The sequence below is a fragment of the Cricetulus griseus genome (genome assembly GCF_003668045.3).
Source record: "Cricetulus griseus strain 17A/GY chromosome 1 unlocalized genomic scaffold, alternate assembly CriGri-PICRH-1.0 chr1_0, whole genome shotgun sequence".
Taxonomy (NCBI): Eukaryota; Metazoa; Chordata; class Mammalia; order Rodentia; family Cricetidae; genus Cricetulus; species Cricetulus griseus.
Genome location: NW_023276806.1, coordinates 213,951,324 through 213,976,337, shown reverse-complemented (window position 1 = coordinate 213,976,337; position 25,014 = coordinate 213,951,324). Strand labels below are relative to the sequence as shown.

The window sequence follows — 25,014 nt, the reverse complement described above, 5'->3', positions numbered from 1 at the left end:
GGACCTCTGGAAGACCAGCTAGTGTTCTTAACCACTGAGCCGTCTCTCTAGCCCCATTTTTCTTTCTTCTTAAAAATCTTTTCATTTTATTTTTTACGTGAATTGGTGTTTTGCCTGCATGTATATCTGTGTGAGATTGTCAGATCCCCTGGAACTGGAGTTACAGAGAGTTTGTGACCTGCCTTGTAGGTGCTGGGAATTGAACCTGGGTCCTTTGGAAGAGAACAGCTCTTAACTGCAGAGCTCTCTCCCCAGTTACAAATTTCATTTTTCTTAACTGATGAATAATATTCCATTGCATTAATGAAACACATTTTCTTTATCTAGTCATCAGTTTATGGACATCTATAATGATTTTCATTTCTGGCTGTTATGAATAGAGTAGCAATGAACATGGATGAGCAAATATCTCTGTGGTAGGATAAAGCATCATTTGGGTATATGCCCAAGAGTGGTATAGCTTGATCTTGGGGTAGATGGATTTTCAGCCTCTGGAGGAACCTGCACCCTGATTTTCATAATAGCTGTACCAGTTTTTACTCCTACCATCAGTGACTAAGTATTCCCTTTTCTCCACGTCCTTACTAGTATATGTTGTCATTTGGTTTATTCATCTTGGCCATTCTGAGGAGTAAAATCTCCAAGTAAGTTTTAATTTACACAGATTTAATACAGTTAAATGGATAAATTTTTCTCTGTGAGTTTAATACTTTTCAAAACAGCAATTAATTCAAGTCCAATGTAACTTTTATATTTAATGGTCATGCAAAAACATAGCTCTCACCTCAGAGAGGACAAGAGATAGTTCTGGTACTCAATATCAGTGACCATGGCTAGGTACATAGATTTAGATCCTTCCACATAACCATGTTCCAATGAGCCAGTGATTTCATGAGTGCTTTTTTGTTTGTTTTTGTAATAGAAGAAGGCTATAAACCAAGACAATTTTCAAATACTTTGGTGGGTGTATCAGTTATGGCAAGATGGAGAGAACTCTGCTATATATGCCTTGGATGTTATCTAATAGCATTCTTAGCTCCTTGATTGGTGGAAAAACCAGTGTTTTGTTTGGTTAGCCCACTCCAAAATGAATTTTATCTGTTAGTCACACATTGTTAGATCTGACATGGCGGTGGGAAAGGAAAGGCTATTTAGTAGACCAACCATAGACCAGGAAAGTTAGTAATCAACTGGAATTATAACTTCCCAATCTCTCCAGATCACTGCAGTTATAATCAATTATCCAAAGCAGTCACAGCTTCTGTAAAGGAATTCTTGTTCAGAATTTACCCTATTGGCTCGGTATTACAATTGCTACATATATGCGTGGGGGCATATCTCACTTATTAAATATAGTGTCCCCTGTAGCTTGGAAGACTTATTTATAGGATCTGGTGGAGACGAGGCTGAGTAATAGGCAGGGCAGTTTGTCTTCAGGAGAGAGGAATAGCTGGACATATGAAAAGAATTAGTCAATGTCAGCATCTTACTTATAAAACAACAAGCAAAACCCAAACTCCCTTGTGTCTGAGATAACATTCTCTCTCATGAACCTTTGGCAGAAAACACATTTTTGCGCATTCCTATTTAAGGAAAAGCAGTTCAAGAAAACAGTAGGTGGTGGTGGTGGTGGTGGGTGTAGGTATCAGTTATGGCTTTTAATAGCCCTTTAAGATAGCAAACGTCCTTTTATGAAAAATTTAAAATCTTAAAAAAACAAAAAACAAAAAACATAAACCAGAATCAGTAACTGATCTTCCACGACTGGAAGGAGATAGACGGGTGGTTTCAGAGAAAGTCTAGTTTTCCACAGGTTATGGGCGGGGCTTCGGGGGCTGCTGGTGACCTCTCTGGAAGTCACTCGGCTCCACTCGGTTTAACTCGGCTCCCTCCGGGGGGGGGGGGAGAGGGAGCGTTGGCGCAGGCGCTCTCGGCTTCTGCCGCTCTCCCCGCTGCTTTTAGCTCGTGGTTTTCACTTCCTTCTTGTCAGAGTCGCATCCGGGTCGTTGCTCTCCCTATTGTCTCGGGCAGGCTCGCCTCCGACTGTGGGAGTTGGGGGGGTCTTTTGTTGCTTCTGGTGCAGGATAATAAAGTTTTCTGTGCTTTTTTTAGTTCCTGGCTTTGGCCAGTGGCAGGTCCCCTGGCAGGGCGGCCGGCTCGGGCCTGGCGCCTGCGGCCGGGGAGCGCGGGGGCAGGGGGCGCGCGGGGGTGGGGAGGGACGCTGGCCCGCCCCCGGGGTCGCCGCGGCTCGCTCGCTCGGCGGCGGCGCACCGCCCTGCTGAACTCGGTGGCTGCTCGTGGACTTGTGGCGCGTCCCTGCTGCCTCGCCTCCTGCAGCCTCTCCCTAGGTCTCCTCCAAACGACCGCCTCACGGAGTCCTTAGTAAGTGTGTCCGAGGCCTCAGTCCCCCGCGACCCTTGCAGAAGTCAGGACTGGTGGGTGGAGCAGGGAGGGCTCGGCGGGTCCTGCCGGCTTTGGGACGCAGGGACGGGGGTGTGGGTTTCTTTCTGTGCGCCTGTGGCCTCTAAAGGAGGCACAACTGAGCCATCACAGAAGCATATGCCCCTCGAAGATGCGTCAGCCGGGGGTCTGCGAGGATCGTGGCTCCGCTGACTCGGTCTTGACCGCACCGCACGGGCAGCCTGGCCTTCAGCAGCCTGCGTCCCCCAAGCCCAACTTCTTCTCCCCAAGCACTGTGTTCTTGAGAACTCAATTAGAGGGAGTCCTTGCCCGATGTCACCCCCCAACGTCTTAAGCGTCCCAGCTCTCCCTGCTCGGTGCGATGTAAAATGACTGTCATGTTTCCTTTTTCACAGTGGATCGCAGCTCCAAGAGGAGGCAAGTGAAGCCTTTGGCAGCTTCTCTCCTGGAAGCCCTCGATTATGATAGTTCAGATGACAGTGATTTTAAAGTTGGAGATGCTTCAGGTAAACGCTGCCTTTCTCTTCCCCCTTCCCAGCTTTCTGCGGTGCCGTGTGTTCTTAACGTTTTTATTTTTTGAACCAGTTTTGATTAAAACGTCCATTTACAGTAAAAGCACACGTCATTCATTGTGTTCATTTGATTTCCCACACTTCCCTAAGACCCTGTCACCAGCTCCTACTACGGCTTCTGCTGCTGGCGGTGTTTACTAGATGATTAGCTGGGGTGGAAGAGCCCTTTCCAAAGATGCAAAAACATTTTTTCCCCCATTCTATACCATAAAATACATTTATGCTTATATTTTCTAGTGAAGAATTGAGGTGCCCCAGATATAGAAGCGTATATTAAGAATAATATGGACCGTAATTAGCCTTTTCAGCTCACATGGCACACTTAGAAGAGTTGTTATTTTTTGGGCATTAACTCTCTTACAGAATAAAGTTAGCCCAAGCAAATCTCATGCTTTAAAAACAGCAGGTGCAATACCTTGAGAAAAGCATACATGCTTACTTATTCTAGTGAAAAATCTAGTTAGTGATTTAAAAAGATGATAAAAGTTGTATGTTCACATAGTATAAAAACAAAACCAGAACATTTTGGTTTTTCCCTTATATGTTTTCTTCTGTATATTTAATGTGTACTTTTAACTTTTAGTTAAAGGAATCAGAGAAACAACATTATTTCTGAAAAACATCAATAAACACACAAGCACTAAAAAGTTTTTGTATTTTTACTCCTTTGATGAACATTTAGATAAAGTGAGAAATAGTAGCCTTTCTAATTTCATCCCTTCCACGGGTTCTGTCTCTTGAAGTATTGGGATCACACTCAGGGTCTTGCACATGCTTTCCTGCTGGATGGTACTTCCAGCCCCTCCAACATGTTTTAGTATTCCATTGTGCAGTTTGGGATTTTGAAACGTCTTGTTCCCTTTTTCTGGCTCTCCTCCACCTCTATAAAGGTAGTGAGAGGGGTAGAGGTTAGTTTGTGTTGTGTTATTCTTAATGGCATCCACAACAATTTTCATTATTTAATACAGAATCTTATTTAACTTTTGTAATAGCTCATTATGGAGATAACTGCTTTATAGTCACAGGGGTGCTGAAATTAAAGGATTGCTCATGAGGTTGTTCAGAAACTGATGGATCCAATGGGTCTGTGTATAAAATTTCATCTTTTCACTGTTAGAAACTAAAGAGTGGGTTGATGTAATCTCAAGTCCAAATGGCCTGGATATTGTGATAACTGATGAGTTCACTCCAGCAATCAACACTTCATAAGCTTATCTTGATTAACTATTTTTTAACCTTTACTTTGCAGCTCTTTGTCTTCTATTTAGTTGATTCACTGGTGTTTGGTACTTTCAAAGAAGGAAAAGAATTAAAGGGAGAGGTGGTAAAATGTAAATGTCTTCTTAGGGAAAACTAACAGGAATACTCTCTGCTGAAAGCTACTATTGGTTTGTCAGTGAGATTCTAAACTGACAAAAATTACCACTTACAAGGTAGGAATTTATGAAACAAACTCCAAATCTTACTTTCTTTAGATGTCCAAAAATGATTTTGTTTCAATAAATTCTGATTTGATAGAGTTATTTTCTCATTTACTGAGCTGGAGTCATTCACAGGCATTCTTTTTACAAGGGATGGAATAATCCAGAGATATGTTGATAAGCTTCTTTAAAAACAATGAGAAATTCATCTTGATACATACTAATTATTGTTGAAGGGACGTTATATTTGGCTAATGTATGTTCCCTAAACACACTCAAATTTCACACATTCTGTGGAGTTTTGTCATGTAATCTTCAGTTTTTTTGCTGCCCTGGCTCCTGACAAGTTTATGTGATCTAAGATTTCGGGTCACAAATGTATTTTTGTAGTTTTGGGGATGTTATTGTGGAAAAGAGCTAGTGGAAAATGGCTTTATTTAAAATAGTAGTGGCAGTTGAGTCTTCTTTCCCATTTTTGACTTTGGTGTGCCAGTGCTCCTTACAGCTGAGATGTTGCTTACTCAAGATCAACACTACTTACTCTTATTTGTGATTGAGGATAGTGACAGTAATATGCCCTAAGACAGGGCACAGTTCAAATTTTGATAATAACTACCAGAAGAACCACATGTGGAAATTTTAGGTGGAACAACATACAAGTGACTGATTATGTAGCTCTAAACCAGCCCAATACTGGAAATTTCACAGTTTAGTGTAAGTGTTTTACTTGATTTGTGCCTAGGATTAGAGATAATTTTCTGTCATCTGCATTGAATGCTATTTGAAAATGTGAGCATTTATTAATTTCATTAACATTGTAAACTAATGGTGTCCTGGACCTTCCCACTTTCTCTGCTATGCAAAGTAAAGTGAGTTAACTTTAGATCTTGATGGGTTATTTAGTTAATATAATGAGACCATTTTGCCTGGAAGTAATCTAACTGGAATAGTCAGGTTGAGACTTCGGTCGTAGTTTCTTTTGGTAATGCTTGAGTATGTTGATCAAGTTGTATTCATTAGCATTTCATTTAAAACTTTCCCAAATGTTATAGGGAAAGTCACAGATAGTTAGATTGCACTTATTAAATGTTAGGTAATACAGGGAGTAGTTGATTATGTGTATAGTTCAAGTCTTCTGGAGGATAAAGGATTATTTTTGACTAGCTTGGTATAGATCAGTTTCGTTGAGGAGCTGGGAAAGGAGGTGTGAACTAAGAGTAGTTAAAGAAAATCCATCTTGGTGAGAGAAACAATAAATGCTAAAGATATGGAGGTATAGAAATGTTATTTCTATTTGGGGTTAGGACCAAGTAAAAAGAATAGTAGAGAACACGCCTAGAAAACAACGAGAATATTGAGATCTTATTGTAGTTGTGAGTTTCTCAGAAAGCCTTGGCGGTATTGGCATTTTGTGTTGACTAATTAATTCTTTGTTGTGGAGGTTTGTCCTGTGTAGTATAGTGTTGATGTTTAGAGCATATTTGTTTTGTACTTGATGGCTGTGTCTTCCCTACCTGTTGCACCTGCTGTATGACCACCAGTGTTTCCAGGAGCTAGTGTCCTTTGGTGAAAGAGTTGCCCATCCTAGAGAAGCTCTGATTTAGATTTCCCCAGAAAATGCAAGATGGCACACAGCCTGTAGAGTCAGTAGAGAATGAGTTGTGTTGAGTGATGGGCTTCTATGAAGAGAAACAGAATTAATTCAAGATGGTTCTAGGATCTGTTATTTACTATGTTAATTTCTGATGCTAATTTTTGCTGCACTGTGCCAATCAATGAAAAGAATAACTAAGGTTATGGAATAGTTGGAGAAAGGCTATATTTTGTAGTTGGAAATCTCTAAATTGTACTGATTTTATTACCTTCGATTCATCATGAAGAAAAAAGTAGCACTGTTGTAATGATACTTAGGATTGGTGATTATTAAATATATTATTAGTGGATACTGTCAAGGGATTTTTGGAGGTTTGATTTTAATTATGTAACTAAATTCCTCAACAGTTGAAGTGACTGTTGCTTTGAGTGATCCTCATATACTGTGTGTTTTGAAGGTTTTTTTTTCCATAATTCTGTAACTAAATGAATAATTGTATTTTAATTTTGAAGTTACTTTTAAATGTAAAAAAAAAAAAACCCATTCATTGTAGATGTGGGGATTAACTAACTCTGTCCTTATGCATAAGATAGCTTTATTTGCAATATCTGCCTAATTTCTTCACACTGTTAATTTTCCTTCCTTCTTTGCATCCTACTTCTGTTCTTTCCTTTCTTCTATGTGAAATGATAGATTTGGAAGGCATCATGGGGGTATAGTTGTTCTTTGACATTGTAGTAATAGAAATGTTGTTCTTTTGCAGCCTTTAAATATATAGCCATCTGTGGACCTTATTTTCCCTCTCTCTCTCTTTTTTTCTAATCTGTGCTTATGAATAAGTATCTCTGTGCCTCAAATGAATATGTACCGAAAAGAAGTGACATCTAATCACATGAAAAAGTTATTTTCTAGTGATCCTGGCCCTGTTCTTAGAATATGACTAAGATATTACACTTGGTGACTAAAATTTGGACAGGCACCTAATATTTGAATTTGAAGAGAAATGTCATGTTTTTATAATAATACATTGCAAATATAAAACAGTTGAATTTTAAAATTGCACTATGCTCAGACATCATTATAAGACAAAAACAAAATCAAGGAACATTAGATTACCTCTACATTTGAAAATAATTGGCATTAGTGTTGACATTGAAAATAAAATTACAAACTCCATGACATTTGTGAAGTTTACCAGGTGTTACAAAGTTTATTCTCATTGGGAGCCCATACTCTGCACTAGGAGCTTTAGTTACATATTTCCGATTAAGTTCTTGTTAAAGTACCTTCTAGAAGACTGACTGATCTAGAAGAGTAGGATCTTTGTTTTTTGTCTCTTCCTTTTAGCTTCTGATTACAGTGTTACTTGTGAAGTGTCATAATTTTATTTAATGTGCACAAGAGATGCCTTTGAAGTATTTAGTGAATTCTGTTCTTAGAAGACCATTATTTAAAAATTTGTAGATTAGATTTAATTATTGTGAGTGCTGTAAAAATCCAAATTTTCTGAGAGATTTATAGAATGCTTCAACTAAAATAAGTCACTTGCTTGGGGATGATATTGAGTCAATGCTCTTTAAATCTAAAAAACTCAGATATCTATATGAATTTCATAAGTTTGGCAGAAACTTGTTTTACAGCAAAACCTGTCTAAACCTGACAGTTGATTGTGTCATTTCTCATATACTGTAAATGTTTGTACTTTATACTGTTTAAAAATTATATTTGAAATAGCACCTTAGGCATTAATGTGGTATTATAATATTTAGGACATATTCCAAATTACTCTAGTAAAATGTGAACATTTCTAAATTTCAGCACACACATCTAGCTCCAAAGATCTGAAACCTAAAGATTTGTTAGCTTGGATGATAGTACATGTTTGCCCTGTGTAAGGTTGTTTAGAATCAGGGTGTTTTCTTTTTTTTCTTTTTTTCTTCAGAACACTACTGAGTGAGTTGATAGTCTTGAGATTGATAGTGAATTCATTGGGTCCTGCAAAATCTGTTGTTTTCATTTCTTACATGAGTTAACTAACACACAGGATAGTTTTGTTGTTAGCTGTATATATATGGGGCTTCTGAGGTGATTTAGCTATACCAACTTTTTTACCTTCGGTTCCCAGTTAAGTTTAAAGGTGAAGGAAAGTTGAATTCAAAGAAATTAAAATTATATGGAAGCAGTAATGCTTCATACTATTTATTAGCATTTCCATTTTTCTGATTATAGATGCAGACAATTTATTTTCCTAGAGATTTTACAGTTGATAGAAAAATCTTGCTTTCCCTGTTCTTTCTCCATTTTCCTTTATCCTCCTGTCTAAATATGTTAAATTTTTACTTTTGACTTTTTTGCAGTCAAGATTATAATAGGGAATACATGCTGGGTTGAGACAGACCCTGCTATCCTAGGTGGGAATGGAAGCAGCTTGCTAATTGTAAGCTTGCATGATCTACTCAATAATCATAGCCTATTTGTTCAGTAGCAGATAGCTGATCATTTAGGATGGGTTCATTTCTTCATGAGCATTTTCCATTGTAGGGCACTTAGTAGTTAGAACTTAGGAAAGTTTACCTGACACATTTATTGATATGGACAGTATTCTATTAAGCAGGAAGACTGAATTTTTATTTCATCTTCTATTTTGTTATGTGCCGTTGGTATTGTCCATTTTCACCTATGTACTTGATGTAACATTGTCTGCTTCAAGTTTACTATCAAATGTCTATGCTTGTTTTGGTAGAAAAAAGTTTAATAAACCAGACAGTTTTCAAGGGCTAAAGTTTTCTTGCTTGAGATGTGATTCATTAGTTTAAGTATATATATTTTATGAAAGAAGGATATAAAGGAAGGATAACTTAATCAAATTACATTATGATTTTTAAGTTATAATCAAGTGCCTGATTAAACATACTTATAGAAAATAAAATTATCTCTAGGGCATTATACTGTTATTAGCTATTTGATATAAAATAGTAGCACTATTTTTGCAGTACATTCTAACTTAAAATCATATATCATCTTCATTAATTCATATCGGATTAAATTACATATCAACTTTGTTGACTTATTATTTAATGAGGTTGGGAATGTCTGCCATCCTTTGCCTTAGATTTGTTTATATTGTTTTTCAAGTTATTCACAAGTTTTGGTGGTTTCATTTGTGTCAGTGTTGTGTGTGTGTGTGTATGTATATACATATGTGTGGTTTTTTTTTCTCATATTTTCAACAGATTCTGAAGGGAGTGGTAATGGAAGCGAAGACCCCTCAAAGGACAGTGGAGAAGGCTCCTGTAGTGATTCTGAGGAAAACATTCTAGAAGAAGAACTGAATGAAGATATTAAAGCCAAAGACGAACAGCTTAGAAATTCTACAGAGGAAGAAATAGTGCCGTCAGACAAACAGTTAATTAAAATGGAAAAGAAGGAAGAAGAAGAAAATGGAGAAAGACCTAGAAAGAAAAAGGAGAAAGAGAAGGAAAAGGAAAGAGAGAAAGACAAAGAAAAGGCGACGGCATCTGATACTGCAGCTGCCTCTGCGGCTGCCACCACTCCAGCCACAAGTCCTCCTGCTGTCACCTCCCCTTCAGGCGCTACCACAACCACTGCCACTGAGGAGCAAGTCAGTGAGCCCAAGAAATGGAATCTTCGTCGAAACCGGCCCCTTTTGGACTTTGTGTCCATGGAAGAGCTGAATGATATGGATGATTATGACAGCGAAGACGACAATGATTGGAGACCTACTGTAGTGAAGAGAAAGGGGAGATCAGCATCTCAGAAGGAGGGCAGTGACGGAGACAATGAGGATGATGAAGATGAGGGAAGTGGGAGTGATGAAGATGAGAATGATGAGGGCAATGAAGAAGACCATAGCAGCCCTCCTAGTGAAGTGGGCTGCAAGAAGAAGAAGGGTAAAGTTCTTAGCAGAAACAGTGCTGATGATGAGGAACTGACCAATGATAGCCTGACCCTATCTCAAAGCAAGAGTAATGAGGTAGATTAACCCAATTTTTATGATATCTGTCTGTCTGGGGAAAAGGGAAATTTCTAAATTACTACATTATATACTACATTATATATTAGATAGCTTCCTTGAATTTTTATTTAGTTGTAGGAGTGAGTGAATACCCTAAATGTAACATTTGTTCATCTGATCAACAAACTTTTAATTACCCACCATTTGTCAGCATTCTCCAGGAGTTTGTAGTCTCCATCTCCAAGGAGAAGAATATGTAGAGAAACATTTTTATATCTGTAGATTTGGGAAATGATAGTTCTCTATTCCCATTTTTATCCTCTTCCTGTTCAGAGATGCTAACTGGCACTGAGTGGATTATGATAGTAGGGACTTCTTTCAACATAATTTTGTCCATAGCCACATAAAAATATAAAGCTTTTGAATACTTTAGAAGAGAACAGCAAGTAGCTCATTTTTTTCCTCAGATGTGTAGAGAGTTGTTTTTAAAGGTTAACTCATCAGCTGTAGCAGTCACCAATAATTTGCTTTATGTGTGTGAAAGTAAAATGTACTTTTAAAAACACATTTAGTAAACAAATTGTCTGCAAAGAAGTAAAAATAAAAGCAAACATTTTCCCCCTTAGAATAAACGTTTCTATCCTGAAGCAACAGTCATGACTCAGTCCTGCCATTGAAGTTCTACTGCAAGTTAGGTTTACCCATTGGTCCAGAGGTGCAACGTTCAAGACTTCACTTAAATATACCTGTGTCTCTGTCTGTGTGCCTATGTGTTTTCCTTCCAAAAGAAAGACTGAGTTGGTGTCTTATATGTAGATGTATCTGTTACATCACATATAGAACTGTTTTAATTCTGTCATTTCTGTTACTGTGTTTATGTCAACAAAATTTTCTTTACCATTTTTTTTTGTTTTTCATATCATTGAAGTAGCTTAAACTGGTAGATTTTCTTTATGCTTTATTCTTTCATATTTTTCTCCTTACAGATTTCAGATTAGCATTTGTCTGTTTTAACTAGATTTACTGTTAATTTTGCGGGATTTTTTTCTTCTTAGTTAATATATAGCAAACTGTCAGGGATTCCATGTCCGCAGAGATGAAATAACACCTTATTATCTGCATTATAAACACTGATTAATTTCTAGGTTGCCCTCATTCCTATGAAGAATGTTGCCTGCTTCCAATGCTATGCTAATTTGTATCTTTTGGTAAAGAAAAACTCATTTGAGGAGATAGTATGGTACTTTTAAGGTTGTAGCATAAACTATTCCATATTGCTAATGCCATCTTGGCATATTTATGGATATCTGTTAATATTTAGGTTGGGCATTTATTTGTCAGTTTATTTTTATAGCATTTAGTACTGGTTCTATATCTATTGACTGAGCTTACTTTTCGGAGCATCTCTTCATGCTTCATGTTTATTAGGTTAATAGTTACAAAAGTAATTTAATGATAGAGGACCTATGGAGAAGATTCATACTAAAGTGTAGGAATGCTTCTATACATTACTATGTATAGAAATGTATTATCTTTTAGTAACCTCTACTTGATAACAGTGCTTAATAGATGAAGTTTTATAATTCATTTCAAGATCATATGTGTGGGTTAGGTTTTTTTTTTCCTTTCTGGTGAAAAAAAATTAAAAATTCTGTTAAGTAATGGGGACTATATTTACATGTCCCAAGTTATTTCTTGGGTGAGATCCCTAAGTGTTTTTCTGGAAAAAAAAAAAAAACCCATATAGAATAATTTATAGAAAGCTAATCTCTCTGAGAATAGCCTCCTACTTAAATGCTTGCTTACAGTTTTTGTCCCCACAGCTATTTTAATCCCTTAAAAATTTTTGATGATTTTAATTATATTTAAATTATGTTCTAGTAAACTAGACATTCAATTTTAGTTACGAAGTTAATCAATTTAGATTATTGTAAATCTAAATTTTCTATTTATATGATCTTGTCTTTATAGAAAGATGTTTAAAGTTTATCCTTTATGCCTTATGTTTCTGTCAGCCTTAGTAGTTATCTATCTTGGATTATAATAATTACTACATATTCCTTATAGATAACAAGTATGTATTTGAGATTTTATTTTTTCCATTTTGCCTTTAAGTGTTCAGATTCCCCTTTGTAATAGAAACAGCAGAAAGTATGGCTTCAGAAATACAAATGAGAATATCATATTTCCTTTTTAGCTACAGCCTTTTCTTGGTTGCAATGGTAGGTGGGTTGGCAGAGAAATGATGTGAGCTGTCTGTAGTTATATGATGCTCTACAACCTTAACAATTGTCAAGTTTCTTAGGGGAATTTACATTTTTTGATCAGGGCCCTTTTATAACTGTCACTTTTTGGCTTTAACATGCCTCAGGCATGTAGAAGAGTGCATCTAAAACATTTGGTTTTAGGATTCCTTAATCTTAAAAAAATATTGAAAACTTGCAGTATTATTTAGGTTGACTATGTCTATTGACATTTTCAATTTCAAATGAAATGAAAACACATAGAGAAGCACACAAGTTGTCAGGTTGGTAACACTGCCTTTATGTACCTTCTGGAACACTTCACCCAGGCACAAGAGAAGAACACACAAGAGAAGAACACAATAAGCAGAAGGTATAGTAACAGCATCATGAGAATCGTCTTTACCAGTACACTTCCTGCAAGAGAACTTCCTGGAGCACTGTTGCTGCTTTAGAGTGGGGCACTCTAAAGTTAGATGAGTTGCATTTTCTGCAGATCAGTGCTTGTCTTTCTCCGTGGGCTTTCACATTTGCATTTTTGAAATTAGTACAGTCTGGATAACGCCCTTAAGGTATAGCTGTGACCTTTTCAGTCCTTTATTTTGAAACTTGAGTGTCACTAATAACATCCCCTTTTTCCCCACCTGTGATCTTCTGACCTAAGTTTTTAAAAGAAGGGTAGTGTAATATTTTTAGAAAGTGGTTCTAATTTTCAAAACTTGAACCTAGAGTAGATGAAAATTTATGCAATGTAGAAATTCTGTCAGTAGAAATGGCAGTCTTGTTTTATTAAGAACCAAAAGCTTTTTTCTCATTGAGGATCTGTACACCAGTTTGGTTTTTGGATTACTGTTTAGTAAGTACAACCTTATATTTTCGGCTCAGTAAAAGAATTTTTTTTTTTTTTTGTCATGCTAGGCTCTTTTATGTTTAATGACAAGTGTCCCCTAAAGTTAGTGACTATTACATAAATGGTTTTGGCAAAATTTATAAATACTTTCAGTAGGAAAATATTAACCCTTTCTCTTCAAAACATGATTTGTGTTTTCATAGAGCAAGTGTAATTCAAGTAATTACAAGTAATTAAATAGAGCAAGTAATTCAAGCACACTTAGGATCAAATGAATATAAAACTCAAGTTTATTATCAGTTCTTGATAGCATACTTCTGAAGATATGTATCTGTTCAGTATGTCTGACTCACTAATTATCTCTACACATTTTCAAGAAAAAGATTGCTTTAAGTCCCATTAAAACAAGTTTTATAATATTTTACAAATGTGAGAATCTTTAAAGGAAAGAGTGGATGAAGAATTATTGATCGTACTTTTGGATGATCAATACTGTTTTTTTGATATCCTATTTTTCATCATCTTTTAATACTGTTTCTATGTAAGTTATATTGGACTTTTTCCTGTTGAATCTAAACACAGCAGGTACAATTTAGGCCATTTGTATGTATTTTATAATCATAGAAAATACATGGCTCGGGAGGCAGAGGCAGGAGGATCTCTGAGTTAGAGGGCAGCCTGGTCTCCAGAGCAAGTGCCAGGATAGGCTCCAAAGCTACACAGAGACACCCAAAAAACCAAAAAAAAAAAAAAAAAAAAAAAACAGAAAGAAAAGAAAATACATGGCAAGTGAACAGTAAGTATGTTTTGGAGCACAGGGAGAATACTAGGCAATGTTTCATTTTTAGGCTAATGTGTATTTATTTATTTATATTTAGGTTGTCATACAAAGCATTGGGATGTGACCTAGCCTCTTCATGCATACAAGCCTTTATACTTAGTTCTCAGTTGCTTCCCTCTCTATTCTTCCTGGGTCCCCTCCTCTCTCCAGCTGTGTCCCTTTCTTCTCCCAATTAGTGCCTTCTGCTTAGCTTTTACATGTAAATTCATTGCCCCTTGTATTCTCACCTCCCTTAAGTTCTTTTCTTTAGGATTAACTTTAAATTTCAAGGGGAAAAATAAAATAACCATTGAATTAGTACTGTAGTGCTCCCCTTTCCCCCTAATTTCTAGGTTAGTGTTCTTTTGCCATCTATAACTTACTTTCTTGATTTCTGTTTTTGTGCAAAGCTGCATTCTTGATAAAGGTTGTAGCCTATTCTTTGAAAGAGGACACATATCTTCAGAAGCCTGCTAACAAGTTCATAGGAAACTGGACTCTTATTATTTTGATCATAAATGTGCTTAAATCATACATAAACATTAATGTATGTCTGCTCTACTAACAAACACTTAGCTCATAATGTTTTCAAAAATTTGCTGTAGATTTTCCCACTGAACCGTTGTGAGCAGTTGTGTGTTTAGGGGAACACCAACCCCGTAAGGCTATTGTTCCCCCGTCCTTTGCATTACAGTTTGAACTGCGATCAGCAGCCCAGAAACAGCAGTCACTGTTGTTTTCTCATTCCCATGCATTAGAGCATAGTCCATGTACAGAGGAACTGGCATAGAGAGACAGCTTAGATAGTCTGTTTTTCTGAATAAAGTCAGAAAGTAGAGGAATTAGATCTTCTCATTGATTCAGTGCCTACTTGAAGAGATTCATTTTTTATTCATTCACAGTTTTACTCATAGAGATTCACTTATTTTTCTGTACTAATACATTTTCTAAGGCTTTGAAGTAATTCTTTCAAAGAAATGTTGACAGTCCATTGACACAGGTAGCTTAATAATAAGCCCCCCCCCTTTTTTTTAGGTCATTTTCTAGTCTGTGATATTTAAACAAACAAAAACCGAAAAACAACTTAGAAGTGATAGGCTATGAGAAAACATTTGGATTTACCATGGGGATAAAATATCAGTGCTTATTATGCTTGTAACTTGATTCTATAGAAGACAGCCCATCCCTTGCCTCACTGTTAGATGCCAGTCTGTATAGAAGTGAGGAGGAAGGGCATGAAGAATGCAACATCGATAACTTTTATTACTTCATCAATTCTTACAACAACCTTTCTGTTCCATTTTATTTCTGTCATTCTCATTTCACAAATGAGAACTTTGTATGCTCAGCAACTGTTAAATGAAAGCTGAGAATGAAAGCCCATGGTGTTCATTAACTACCAAGATACTATAAAACACATGAGTTTTCTTTATAGGATAGTTTTACGTTACTTGGTAGTCATTTTTTTTCCTGATTTGTTTTACTGCTGTAATTTTAGATGTTATCCATAAAAATATATTGAAAGGATTATTTATTGCATCTGTAAGCATTTTCAATGGGTGTTGTGACATATGCCTGTAATCAGAGCCAATGAGAAGTACAGGCAGGAGGATTAGAAGTTCAAGGCCATTCTTGGGTACATAGTAAGTTCAAGGGTATGTTGGGTTACATGAGATCTTGTCTCAAAAAGCCCCCCCCAAAAAAAGTCATTCACAATTTTATTGAAATTTTGGTTACAAATGTTACCCTTGAGAGTGTTGACAGAGTTTAAAGGGATATAAAACAGCAAAATATGAATATGAAATTAAATATACTTAGTGACTGTGGCATGGAACTAACTTGACAATTTTGTTTTGATTGTGGTTAGGTTTATAAATGAAAATATACTGTCATGCTTGTTAACGTTAACTGTTGTTTATGAATTTGGCAAGACTTTTTTGAGGTGGGGCATTACTATTTGTCCAACTCCTAGGCTCAGATTATCCTCCTCCCTCATCTTCTCATTGTAGCTGGAGCTATCAGAGTATGCCACTGGGCCAGAATGACTTTTTAAATTAAAGTTTGCATCCATAATGCTCAAGGTTTAAATTAAAATGGACAAGCTTTCTTTTCTTGAGATTTTATCTTTTTATACTCGTGTGCTATGAAAGTTTTTCTCTTTTATGTTGTTAGTAGCTGGCTATCTTTATCACCAGTTTGCACTATATCTCTCTTGACATAAATGTAAGGAACACTCTATTTTCCTAGCAGCTGCTCAACTTGGAGCATTAAAAATTTTGGTTTATAGCTAGATATGAAGCTGATGTGTTGAGGCTCTTTCTGAGTAGCTGGGTAACTCTGGACCTTTTACACTTTGGAGTCTAGAGTTTCTCGGGCATCATCTGCACACTTGCTTATACATTATCTTAATTTACTCTCTCCTGTTTTGTGTGTGTGTCTTGTCTTTCCTGGTAGTAACTTTACCAAAAGTGTAGGAACCACATCTTGATACTTCGAAAATCTGTATGTAGGATTGGTAATTCCTAGAGGATGGATTATTCCTTTTCTCCTAGTTTAAGGGCAAAAGTCAAGTGCCAAAGTTATTTGCATGCCTGTTTCTTCTCACTTTGTAGAGAGTAGAACCTATGGCACTCAGAGAGAAGTGAAAAAGAAGATGTATAAAGGGTCCTTTGGCAGAGGTGTAGCGTACTTTGAGGGTACTAATAGAATGTCACATAAATTTGAAGTAAGAGAAACAGTATTTAAAATGTATTAAATTACTTTTTAATTAAAATGTGATTTTTCTGATGTATTTTAATGTTAGGACTCGCTGATTCTTGAGAAGAGTCAAAACTGGAGTTCCCAAAAAATGGACCATATTCTGATTTGCTGTGTTTGTCTTGGAGATAATAGTGAAGACGCAGATGAAATAATTCAATGTGACAATTGTGGAATTACAGTTCATGAAGGTAATTTTGCTATTTTTCTTCTGTTAGAAATGGCTGGTTGATACCTTGTTTAAAGGAAGTTTAAACTTATTTCTGTTTTTTTTTTTTTTTTTGGTTTTTTTCGAGACAGGGTTTCTCTTTTGCTTTGGAGGCTGCCCTGGAACTAGCTCTTGTACACCAGGCTGGTCTCGAACTCACAGAGATCCGCCTGCCTCTGCCTCCCGAGTGCTGGAATTAAAGGCGTGCGCCACCAACGCCCAGCCTAAACTTATTTCTGTTTCTACTCATATATGGTTGTTAATACACTATTAAATGATGTGGTGGTTCAATTGAAAATAATTTATAGTGACTCCTTGAAATAAGTTTATTTTTGTGTGTATATGTGGTGTGTGCGTGCGTGCGTGTGAGTGTGAGTGTGTGTGTGTGTGTGTGTGTGTATGAACATAATACACTCATGATCATGTTTGCCTGTTCATGAATATATGGAAGACAGAGGTTGATGCTGGATAACTTCTCTACCACTAAGGTGGAACTTAGGTTTTGAGACAGGGTCTCAAAACTGTACCTGACATTTGCTTGTTTCACTAGCTACCTGGCCATTGAGTCCCAGGCACCTATCTGTCTTTGCCACTCAGTGGTGGCATTACAGGCATACACCACAAAGCCCAGCAAACACAGAGTCATTGCCCCCACCCTTACTGTAATATTTTGTGTCTGTGTGTGTTTGAATCAGGATCTTATGTAGCCCAGGCCAGCATTTACATTGCTGTGTAGTAGAGACAATGACCTTGAGTGGAGCTTCTTGCATTTGCCTCCAAAGTAGTAGGATTACAGACTTGGAGCTCCACACTCTGCCTAATGGGCATTACTTTTCAGATTCTCTTAGTGTAAAGTATGCATTTACTTACTTCTTTAGAGGTAAGTTATAGTTTTCTTCATGCTATTACTAGTGATTAGTTTTCCTTCTCTCTTAAAGCAGTTTCTGTGTTGTCAGGCTGGCTATAACTTGTCCTCTTGCTCTTAGCCTTCTGAGTAGCAGGGATCATAGAAGTGTGTACTGTGCCTTGTTACTTTTAGTTCTTGAATAAAATGTAGACTCAGGAAAAGAAAATCCAGGTAACCAATAGAAGGTACAATTTAAAGTTGCATTTAAATCCTTTCAACATTATACATATTTTTACAATTATACTTTCTACATTTGAATTTGAGTACTTATTTCTAAGTCATGATCTTGCTATAGCACAATCTGTCCATTTAACTCTTCATCCTTCTGCTCAGCCTCTTGAATGCTGGGATTACAGCCATGTGCAACCAAACAAGTTTTTAATTTGAAAAGTGAATTTATAGAGAGCTTTTGAAATATAAAATAGGAACCATTCTAATCTATTTTATATTTCAAAAGATCTACTCTAATAGAACCACTCTAATAATCTGTATTGTAATTTTAGACACTTTTTGTTTTCTTTAAATTTACTTTGACATTAGTTTACTATTGACAGAAAATTTATAGGAATTATACAGAGTTCCCGTATATTCTCAGATTTCTCATAAAGTAACACTTTGCTGTGTTTGTTTTGTCTTTTTTCTTTCATATTAATTTTTTTTCACTTCTGAGAATCATCTGAATATATGATAACTCATTCTCCCCTCCTGGACCTTTTTTTTTTTTTAAGAATTATTTATTTATTATGTATACAGTGTTCTGCCTGCATGTTGCCTACAGGTTAGGAAAGGACACCAGATCTCATAACAGATGGTTGTGAGCCACAATGTGGTTTCTGGGAATTGAACTCAGGACCTCAGGAAAAGCAACCAATGCTCTTAACCTCTGAGGCATCTCTTTCCTTTTGTTCCCCTCCCTTTCTCCTTTTAAAGTCTTCCTCAATCCTTTTCTGCCTTTCTCGTTTTTTTTTGTTTTTGTTTTGTTTTTGTTTTCCTTTTCTTTTGCTACTGATCAAACCCAAGGGCTTGTGCTTATTAGGCAAGTGTGCAGTTGCTGAATTATACCCAGACTTTGTTTCTGTGAGACAGGCCTAGCTATATAGCCCAGGCTAGCCTTGAATTTGCAGTCCTTCTTCCAAGTGCTGGGGTTACATGCCTGTGTTGTTCTGTCTTAGCCTAAGTATATGTTTTTTTTTAAGAACAAATGAATTGTCTTACATAACTAGAGAATTATCAAAGCCAGGAAGTCAGCACTTGTGGAGTAGGAGTACTGATAATCCAGGCTACAAACTGTATTCAGATTTCCTCAGATGTCCTAATACTGTTTTTTTTTTTCTTTTTCTTTTTTGGTTTTTTGAGACAGGGTTTCTCTGTGGCTTTGGAGGCTGTCCTGGAACTAACTCTTGTAGACCAGGCTGGTCTCGAACTCACAGAGATCCACCTGCCTCTGCCTCCCGAGTGCTGGGATTAAAGGCGTGCGCCACCAACGCCTGGCCTAATACTGTATTTTCATAGTACAATAAAACTCAAGTCCATGTATTGTGCTCAGTTGTCATGCGTGCTTGGTCACCTTTAATTCACAGCAGCTCCCGAGTTTTTGTGCCTTGTACCAGTGACACTTTGAAGAATGTAAATCAATTTGCTTAAGCAGAGTGTTTTTTTTTTTTTTTTTATTTTATTGAGACAGGTTTTCTTTTTGTAGCCCTAGCTGGCTTGGAACTCATAATACAGCATCTTTAATACTAGGCTTTTAAAGATTTACTTAGGTATTTTATGTGCCTTGGCGTTTTGCCTGACTGCATGTCTGTGTGAGGGTGTCAGATTCCCCTGAAACTAGAGTTACTGAAAGTTGTAAGCTGCCAGGTGGGTGCTGGGAATTGAACCCAGGTCCTCTGGAAGAGCAGCCAGTGCTCTTAACTGCTGAGCCATCTCTCCAGCCCGGAATACTAGGTTTTAAATGTGTTTTTCCATATTACATTAAGGTTTTCTGTTTTGGGTAGAAATGGTGTGCAAGTTTTTTGGTTGTTCCCGTACCCCCTACTTCCCCCCCGGGGAATCTACTAGGAAAGATGTAATACTTCTGTAGCGATGGGCAGTATTATTTAGGTCGTATCACCGAGTCTGGGAGTATCTTCCTGGTTTCTTTGTGTCAAAGCTGTTTTTCCTCATTAGTAGTTGGTTGTTTGTTTCTGTGTTTGAGCCATGGCTATCACAAAGCAGTATTTCTGGGGCTTTGCTCTTCTCATCTTTCTTGGATTACGGCCTTTGTCTCACATAACTCCTCTTGCCCTCATATGGCATGGAGGTGTGGAGACTCACAGTGGGAATATCTCCTGTTGCTATGTTTCTTATTTCAATAGTTTGTTTAGTAGCTCTTGTGTACTTAGTGTTCTGTAGTTTCTAGGCATCATATAGAATAAATTAAACATGCAAATTGCTGACCTTCTAGAACTTTATATTTAGAGAAATGAATAGTAAATTGATTAGCCAATAAATATCAGATTTTGATCTGGCTTACACAGAAAAATAAAACTTAACAAGTATAGGAAATTCTGTGTGTTGGAGTGGTTGGATAGATTGACAGAAATTTGCATTTCTAATAGGTTATAATGAAACTCCTCCCAGATTGGGTGGTAGGAGAAGTGACCTAAGGGAAGTGAAAGAGAAACTGACACAATCATTTGGGTTTAAAAGAATACCCTAAGCCTAGGAAATAGAGTGTGTAAAGATCCTGTAGTAGGCACGTTTGGGGTGTCTGTGGAGTGGTACAGAGTTAGTGAACTAGAACTGAGTGAGTGAGCTATCATGACAGGATTTAAAGGGTTTGGAGTAGGGTTTGGAAGAATCACTTTTGATGACTACGTTGAGGATAGATTAGAGAAGTAGATTCTGGGTGACTATTTGAGAGACCACAGAAATGACTCAAGGGATAATTAGGTTTTGAGATAGAAGTAAAGTTTCTTTTTAATTTGTGTTGACCTTATATCACATGTTAGCACCAGACATAAAAGTTAGAGACTGAAGATACCATGTAAATGCGTCAGATTGAATGTGATATTTAAGGGAGAATATCGGTAGCAGGCACTCTAATACTTTGGAGAGCTGAAGAATACATTAGTGTGGAGATAACCATATAATAAGGAAAGCACAACATGTTTCAAAAGTGGAAGCTGGGGAACTGTCTAAAAGCTGTTGGCCTAGAATGCTGCCATTCTAGACCTGGAGCTAGAGACTTTGCTCCTAAACTTACCTGTGTGAGGCCTCAATTTGTTGGTGCCAACCATTTTCCCCTCTATATACTACCTCCATGTTGACTTCAGAATGGTTGATCAAAGAGCCAAAGAGATGGTTACATGATCCTTTATGGAAAGAGCCAATATCCTTTTTGATCTAATTTGGGGCCTATATAGTACCACTTCTGCTGTGCTGCATTGCTCATACAAACCAAAGCTCGTCATGTGTAGGAGGGGCCGTTCCAAGAGTGTTACTACTAGGCAATATTGATGGTGGAGGACTATGAAAAGACCGCATGCAGAGAGTATTGCATATTGTGTTCTGTTAGAAAGGACTCAGTGGAAAGGGAAACATTGATAACGTATGATTAAGAAAGAAAGGGGAGCAAGGACTTTGCATACAAGGTTAGAAGGGGTTAGTTCTAACATCAAATAGAGATGGAGCAGATGAGAGTAGCTGTCATAACTGTAGGGAAAAGAGGGTGAAAGGGTATAGAACTAAGTTGTTAGATGGGGTGGTTGGAACAGATGGAAGTTTTTGAGTATTTCATTTGCTTAGTGAAATAGGTAGCAAAGGTGATAGTGAGCATGGAGAGGATTTGGAATTAGGGAGAAAGAGAATGGTGTGTGCATGTTATATTTGGAGTGACTGGTGTCCTCAGAGGTTTGTGTGCTGGAAGTTCTGTCCCCAGTGTTGTAGTTTTAAGAGGTGTAGATTAGTAGAAGGTAATTCTGTCATGACGTGTATTATGCTTTGCTTACTGGTTTGAAAAATGCCAGGAGGAAGGTTTGTTTTCTTTTCTTCCTTCTGTTGTCGTCATCTTCCTCCTCCTCCTCCTTCCTCTTCTTCTTTTCCTCCTCCTCCTCCTGCTCCTGCCCCTCCACCTCTTCCTCCTCCTTTTTTTGGCTTACAGTTTGAGGGTATGCAGTGCATCCCTCGTAGGGGGAATAAATATAATAGCAGGAATGGAAGGCAGCCGGTCACATGGCCAGAATACAGAACAGGGAATGCTGCTTAGTTTCTTTTTCTCCCTTTTATCCAGTCTAGGACTCTCCTGTGGAATGGTGACATCTGCATTTAGGGTGGGTCTTCCTACCTTAGTTATTTAACATAATCTAGAAAACACTTCACAGACATACCTGATATGTTTCTGTTGTGACTTCACCATCACTGGGGTTTTACCCTCGTCAATTGATTAATGTTGTTACACTATAGGGAATCTGATCTTATGGGAATGTATTGGTTGTCACAAGAAGGGATTATTGTACAGCAAGCTTGATTCTCAGCTCATTTACTTGCACATGTGCCCCTTAGTTTTTTTTTGTCCTGTGGTGTCATGGAGGTTATGACTCCAGTGCCATGCTGTTTTGACTCTCCAGCCACCAGCCTGAATCATGAGCTAGCCTTTCTTGTTGTACATTATTCAGTGCCAGGTATTTTATTGCTGAAACACCAACTGTACAAAGACATTGTGACTTTAATTCCCATTTAGGTGTAGTTCAGCACTGGTGTCTTGTATTGGCCATTGGTGAGGGTTGCTTGTATCTGTGGATGTCATTGCTGATGTGTGATGCAGGCATAACCTTTGCTGTTAGTGTTAGAGATTTTTATTGTGCTGAGGACATGGTTAGGATATTTTATTATATTGTGTAATCTAAAAAATATTTTTATTATTGCCATTATCACTAACTTTTTTGAGACAGAACCTTCGTAGTCTAGCTGTTCATCAGAATATATAGCTTTTCTCCTCTCTCAGTTTCCTGAGTGCTAGAACAGGCACGAGCCACTGTGCCTGCCTAAGAGATTCTTTTGTACCCAGTTTGTATTTGGAAATTCTTTGAAAGAAGTCTGGCATTAGTAGATCTTTGTTTTCTTATGTAAAATTCCATTGCAGTTGAATGAAGTCTGCAGTCCTTAGTTTACCCTGACCACTTAATTAGCTTTGTTAGTTACCTACTCAGTAGAGATGAGACAAGTTTCTTGTTTATTTTGTACTTTGATGGTGAAGATGCCTTGAAGCTTTTTACATCTATAATTCTGACACAACTTTTGTTTTTCTGTTTTCAGGATCTCAAGCAGTGTAGCCCAGGTTGGTTTTGAACTACTTCTAGTTGAGACTAGCTTGAACTTCTGATTCTTTGGCTTCCCATCTCCCAAGCTTTGGCTACAATTCTTTCACTATAGTTCCAGGTCTAAGCCCACTAAAGAGTACTGCCATCTAAAATTCAGAATGAGCATATTTCTTTATCCTATTTTTTGTTGCTCTTGTTATTTCTTGGTTCTGAGAATTGACACCAGGACCTCACATGATGTTCATAAGCATTCTTCCACTCAGTAATGTTCTGGTCCCTATTTCTCTGGTTGTATTTTCTTGTTTTAAGACAGTGTCTGTGTCTTAGTTACTTTTCTGTTGCTGTTATAAGACACCATGATGAAGACAAGTTAGAGACAAAAGCGTTTAAATGGGCCATTAGAGTTTCACAGGGTGATTCCATGACCATCATGGTAGTGAGCATGGCAGTAGGCAGGCATGGAGCTGGAGCAATAACTGAGAGCTCATATTTTATCCACTACACCAGTATGAGGCAGAGAGAGAGAGAAAGAGGGAGAGACCTCTTCAAAGCCCACCCCCATTGACACACCTCCTCTAACAAGGCTACACCGCCTAATCCTTCCCAGGTGGTTCCACCAAATGGGGACCAAGTATTTTAAACGTAGGAGACTGTGGAGGCCATCCTCATTCAAACCACCAGTCTCCGATGTTGCCAGTCTCTAAATTTGCTATCCTCCTCCTTTGGTCTTTCAGGTAGTCCTTCCCACAGACATTTATCAACATCCCAGGGTGGGTGGGTGGGTGGGTGTGTGGTGTGTGTGTGTGTGTGTGTGTGTGTGTGTGTGTACACGAGCATGCACACTTGCTTGCTTGCTTGCTTATTAATGTGACAAACAGAATGTCATTTATCCCATTCTGACTTAGAACTTGCTATGTTATCTGAGGATATCCTGAAACTCTAATCTTCCTGCCTCCACTCCTGAGTGCTGGGATTGTAGGGATGTGTTTCTACATCCAATTTATGCTATGTTGCTTGTTGAACTGAAGCCCTTTTTTATTGCTAGATAGATGCTCTGTCAATGAGCTATATAGCCAGACTTTTCCTACTGTTTTAAAGCCATAGACTATTTCTTAACAGTAAATTCTTTCTTAATAGATCCATTGTTCAGATGAACACAGAAATCTGTAAGGATACCACGCTAATCTTGCTGACGTCTTTAAGGTTAATTAAAGGTTCTATGTTTTAGGTGAATAGCTTCATTAAAGACAAATGTTCCTTTCTAAGGTAGCTTTGGATTTTAGAAACAATTAAAGTGTCTGTCTTAGTCAAGGCAGACAAATTAGATCATCAAGATAAGCAGCAGTATCATATGAGCTCAAAAGTTACGTGTATAAGGCCTCATAATAGAATTTAACGTGTAAGTTATTTTACTGTTTGATGACAGTGCAAGTTTTAAATGCTTTTGACCATTTATTATGATTTCTAGTTGTATTAGTTACTTCAGGTATTGCTGGGACAAAACACTTGACAAAAGCAACTTGAGGAAAAAAGTGTTAATTTTGGTTCACAGTTCAGGTATACTCATAGTGAGAACATTAGTTGCTACAGGAGCTTGAGACAGCTGGCTAGGTTTTATCAAGTCAGGAGGCAGAGAATGAGGAATGCTTGTAACCATCTTATTTCCTCCTTTTTATTCAGTCCAGGTCTCCAGCCCATGGAATATTACTGCCCACTTTTAGGGTACCTTTAGGGTAGAACTCTCCAGCTCAGTTTCTTTATAGGTAGTCCAAGGTGATTCCAGATCCTGTGGAGTTGGTATTAGTGTAACCCATATTCTCCAAGTGCACCTGTCCTAGTCACAGTCCCGTTTTCATGAAGGAAGAGGGAGACAAGAAAGCATTCAGTGCTCCTGGACTGGTGCTTTTAAGTGTTATTGAGAGCTAGCTTCTATTTAACATGT

The 25,014-nt window shown here is 37.5% G+C and overlaps 1 protein-coding gene across 9 annotated transcripts in view; it reads left to right on the top strand.

Moving 5' to 3' along the window:
* The first annotated feature begins 1,988 nt into the window (after positions 1 to 1,988).
* Phf14 (PHD finger protein 14) overlaps positions 1,989 to 25,014 on the top strand; it is a 133,091-nt gene continuing 110,065 nt past the window's right edge. For 7 of the 9 annotated variants that reach the window (XR_003479966.2, XR_004771560.1, XM_027389917.2 and 4 more), the window contains exons 1-4: positions 1,990 to 2,382; positions 2,817 to 2,927; positions 9,242 to 10,002; positions 16,701 to 16,845. Coding sequence is in view for 5 of the 9 variants with exons in the window: in XM_027389917.2 (XP_027245718.1) it covers position 2,382; positions 2,817 to 2,927; positions 9,242 to 10,002; positions 16,701 to 16,845 (1,018 nt within the window). In the remaining 4 variants the exon portion in view is untranslated. Of the gene's footprint in view, positions 2,383 to 2,816; positions 2,928 to 9,241; positions 10,003 to 16,700; positions 16,846 to 25,014 lie in introns of all 9 variants that reach the window. The other 2 variants (XR_004771559.1, XR_004771561.1) reach the window with 2 other exon arrangements.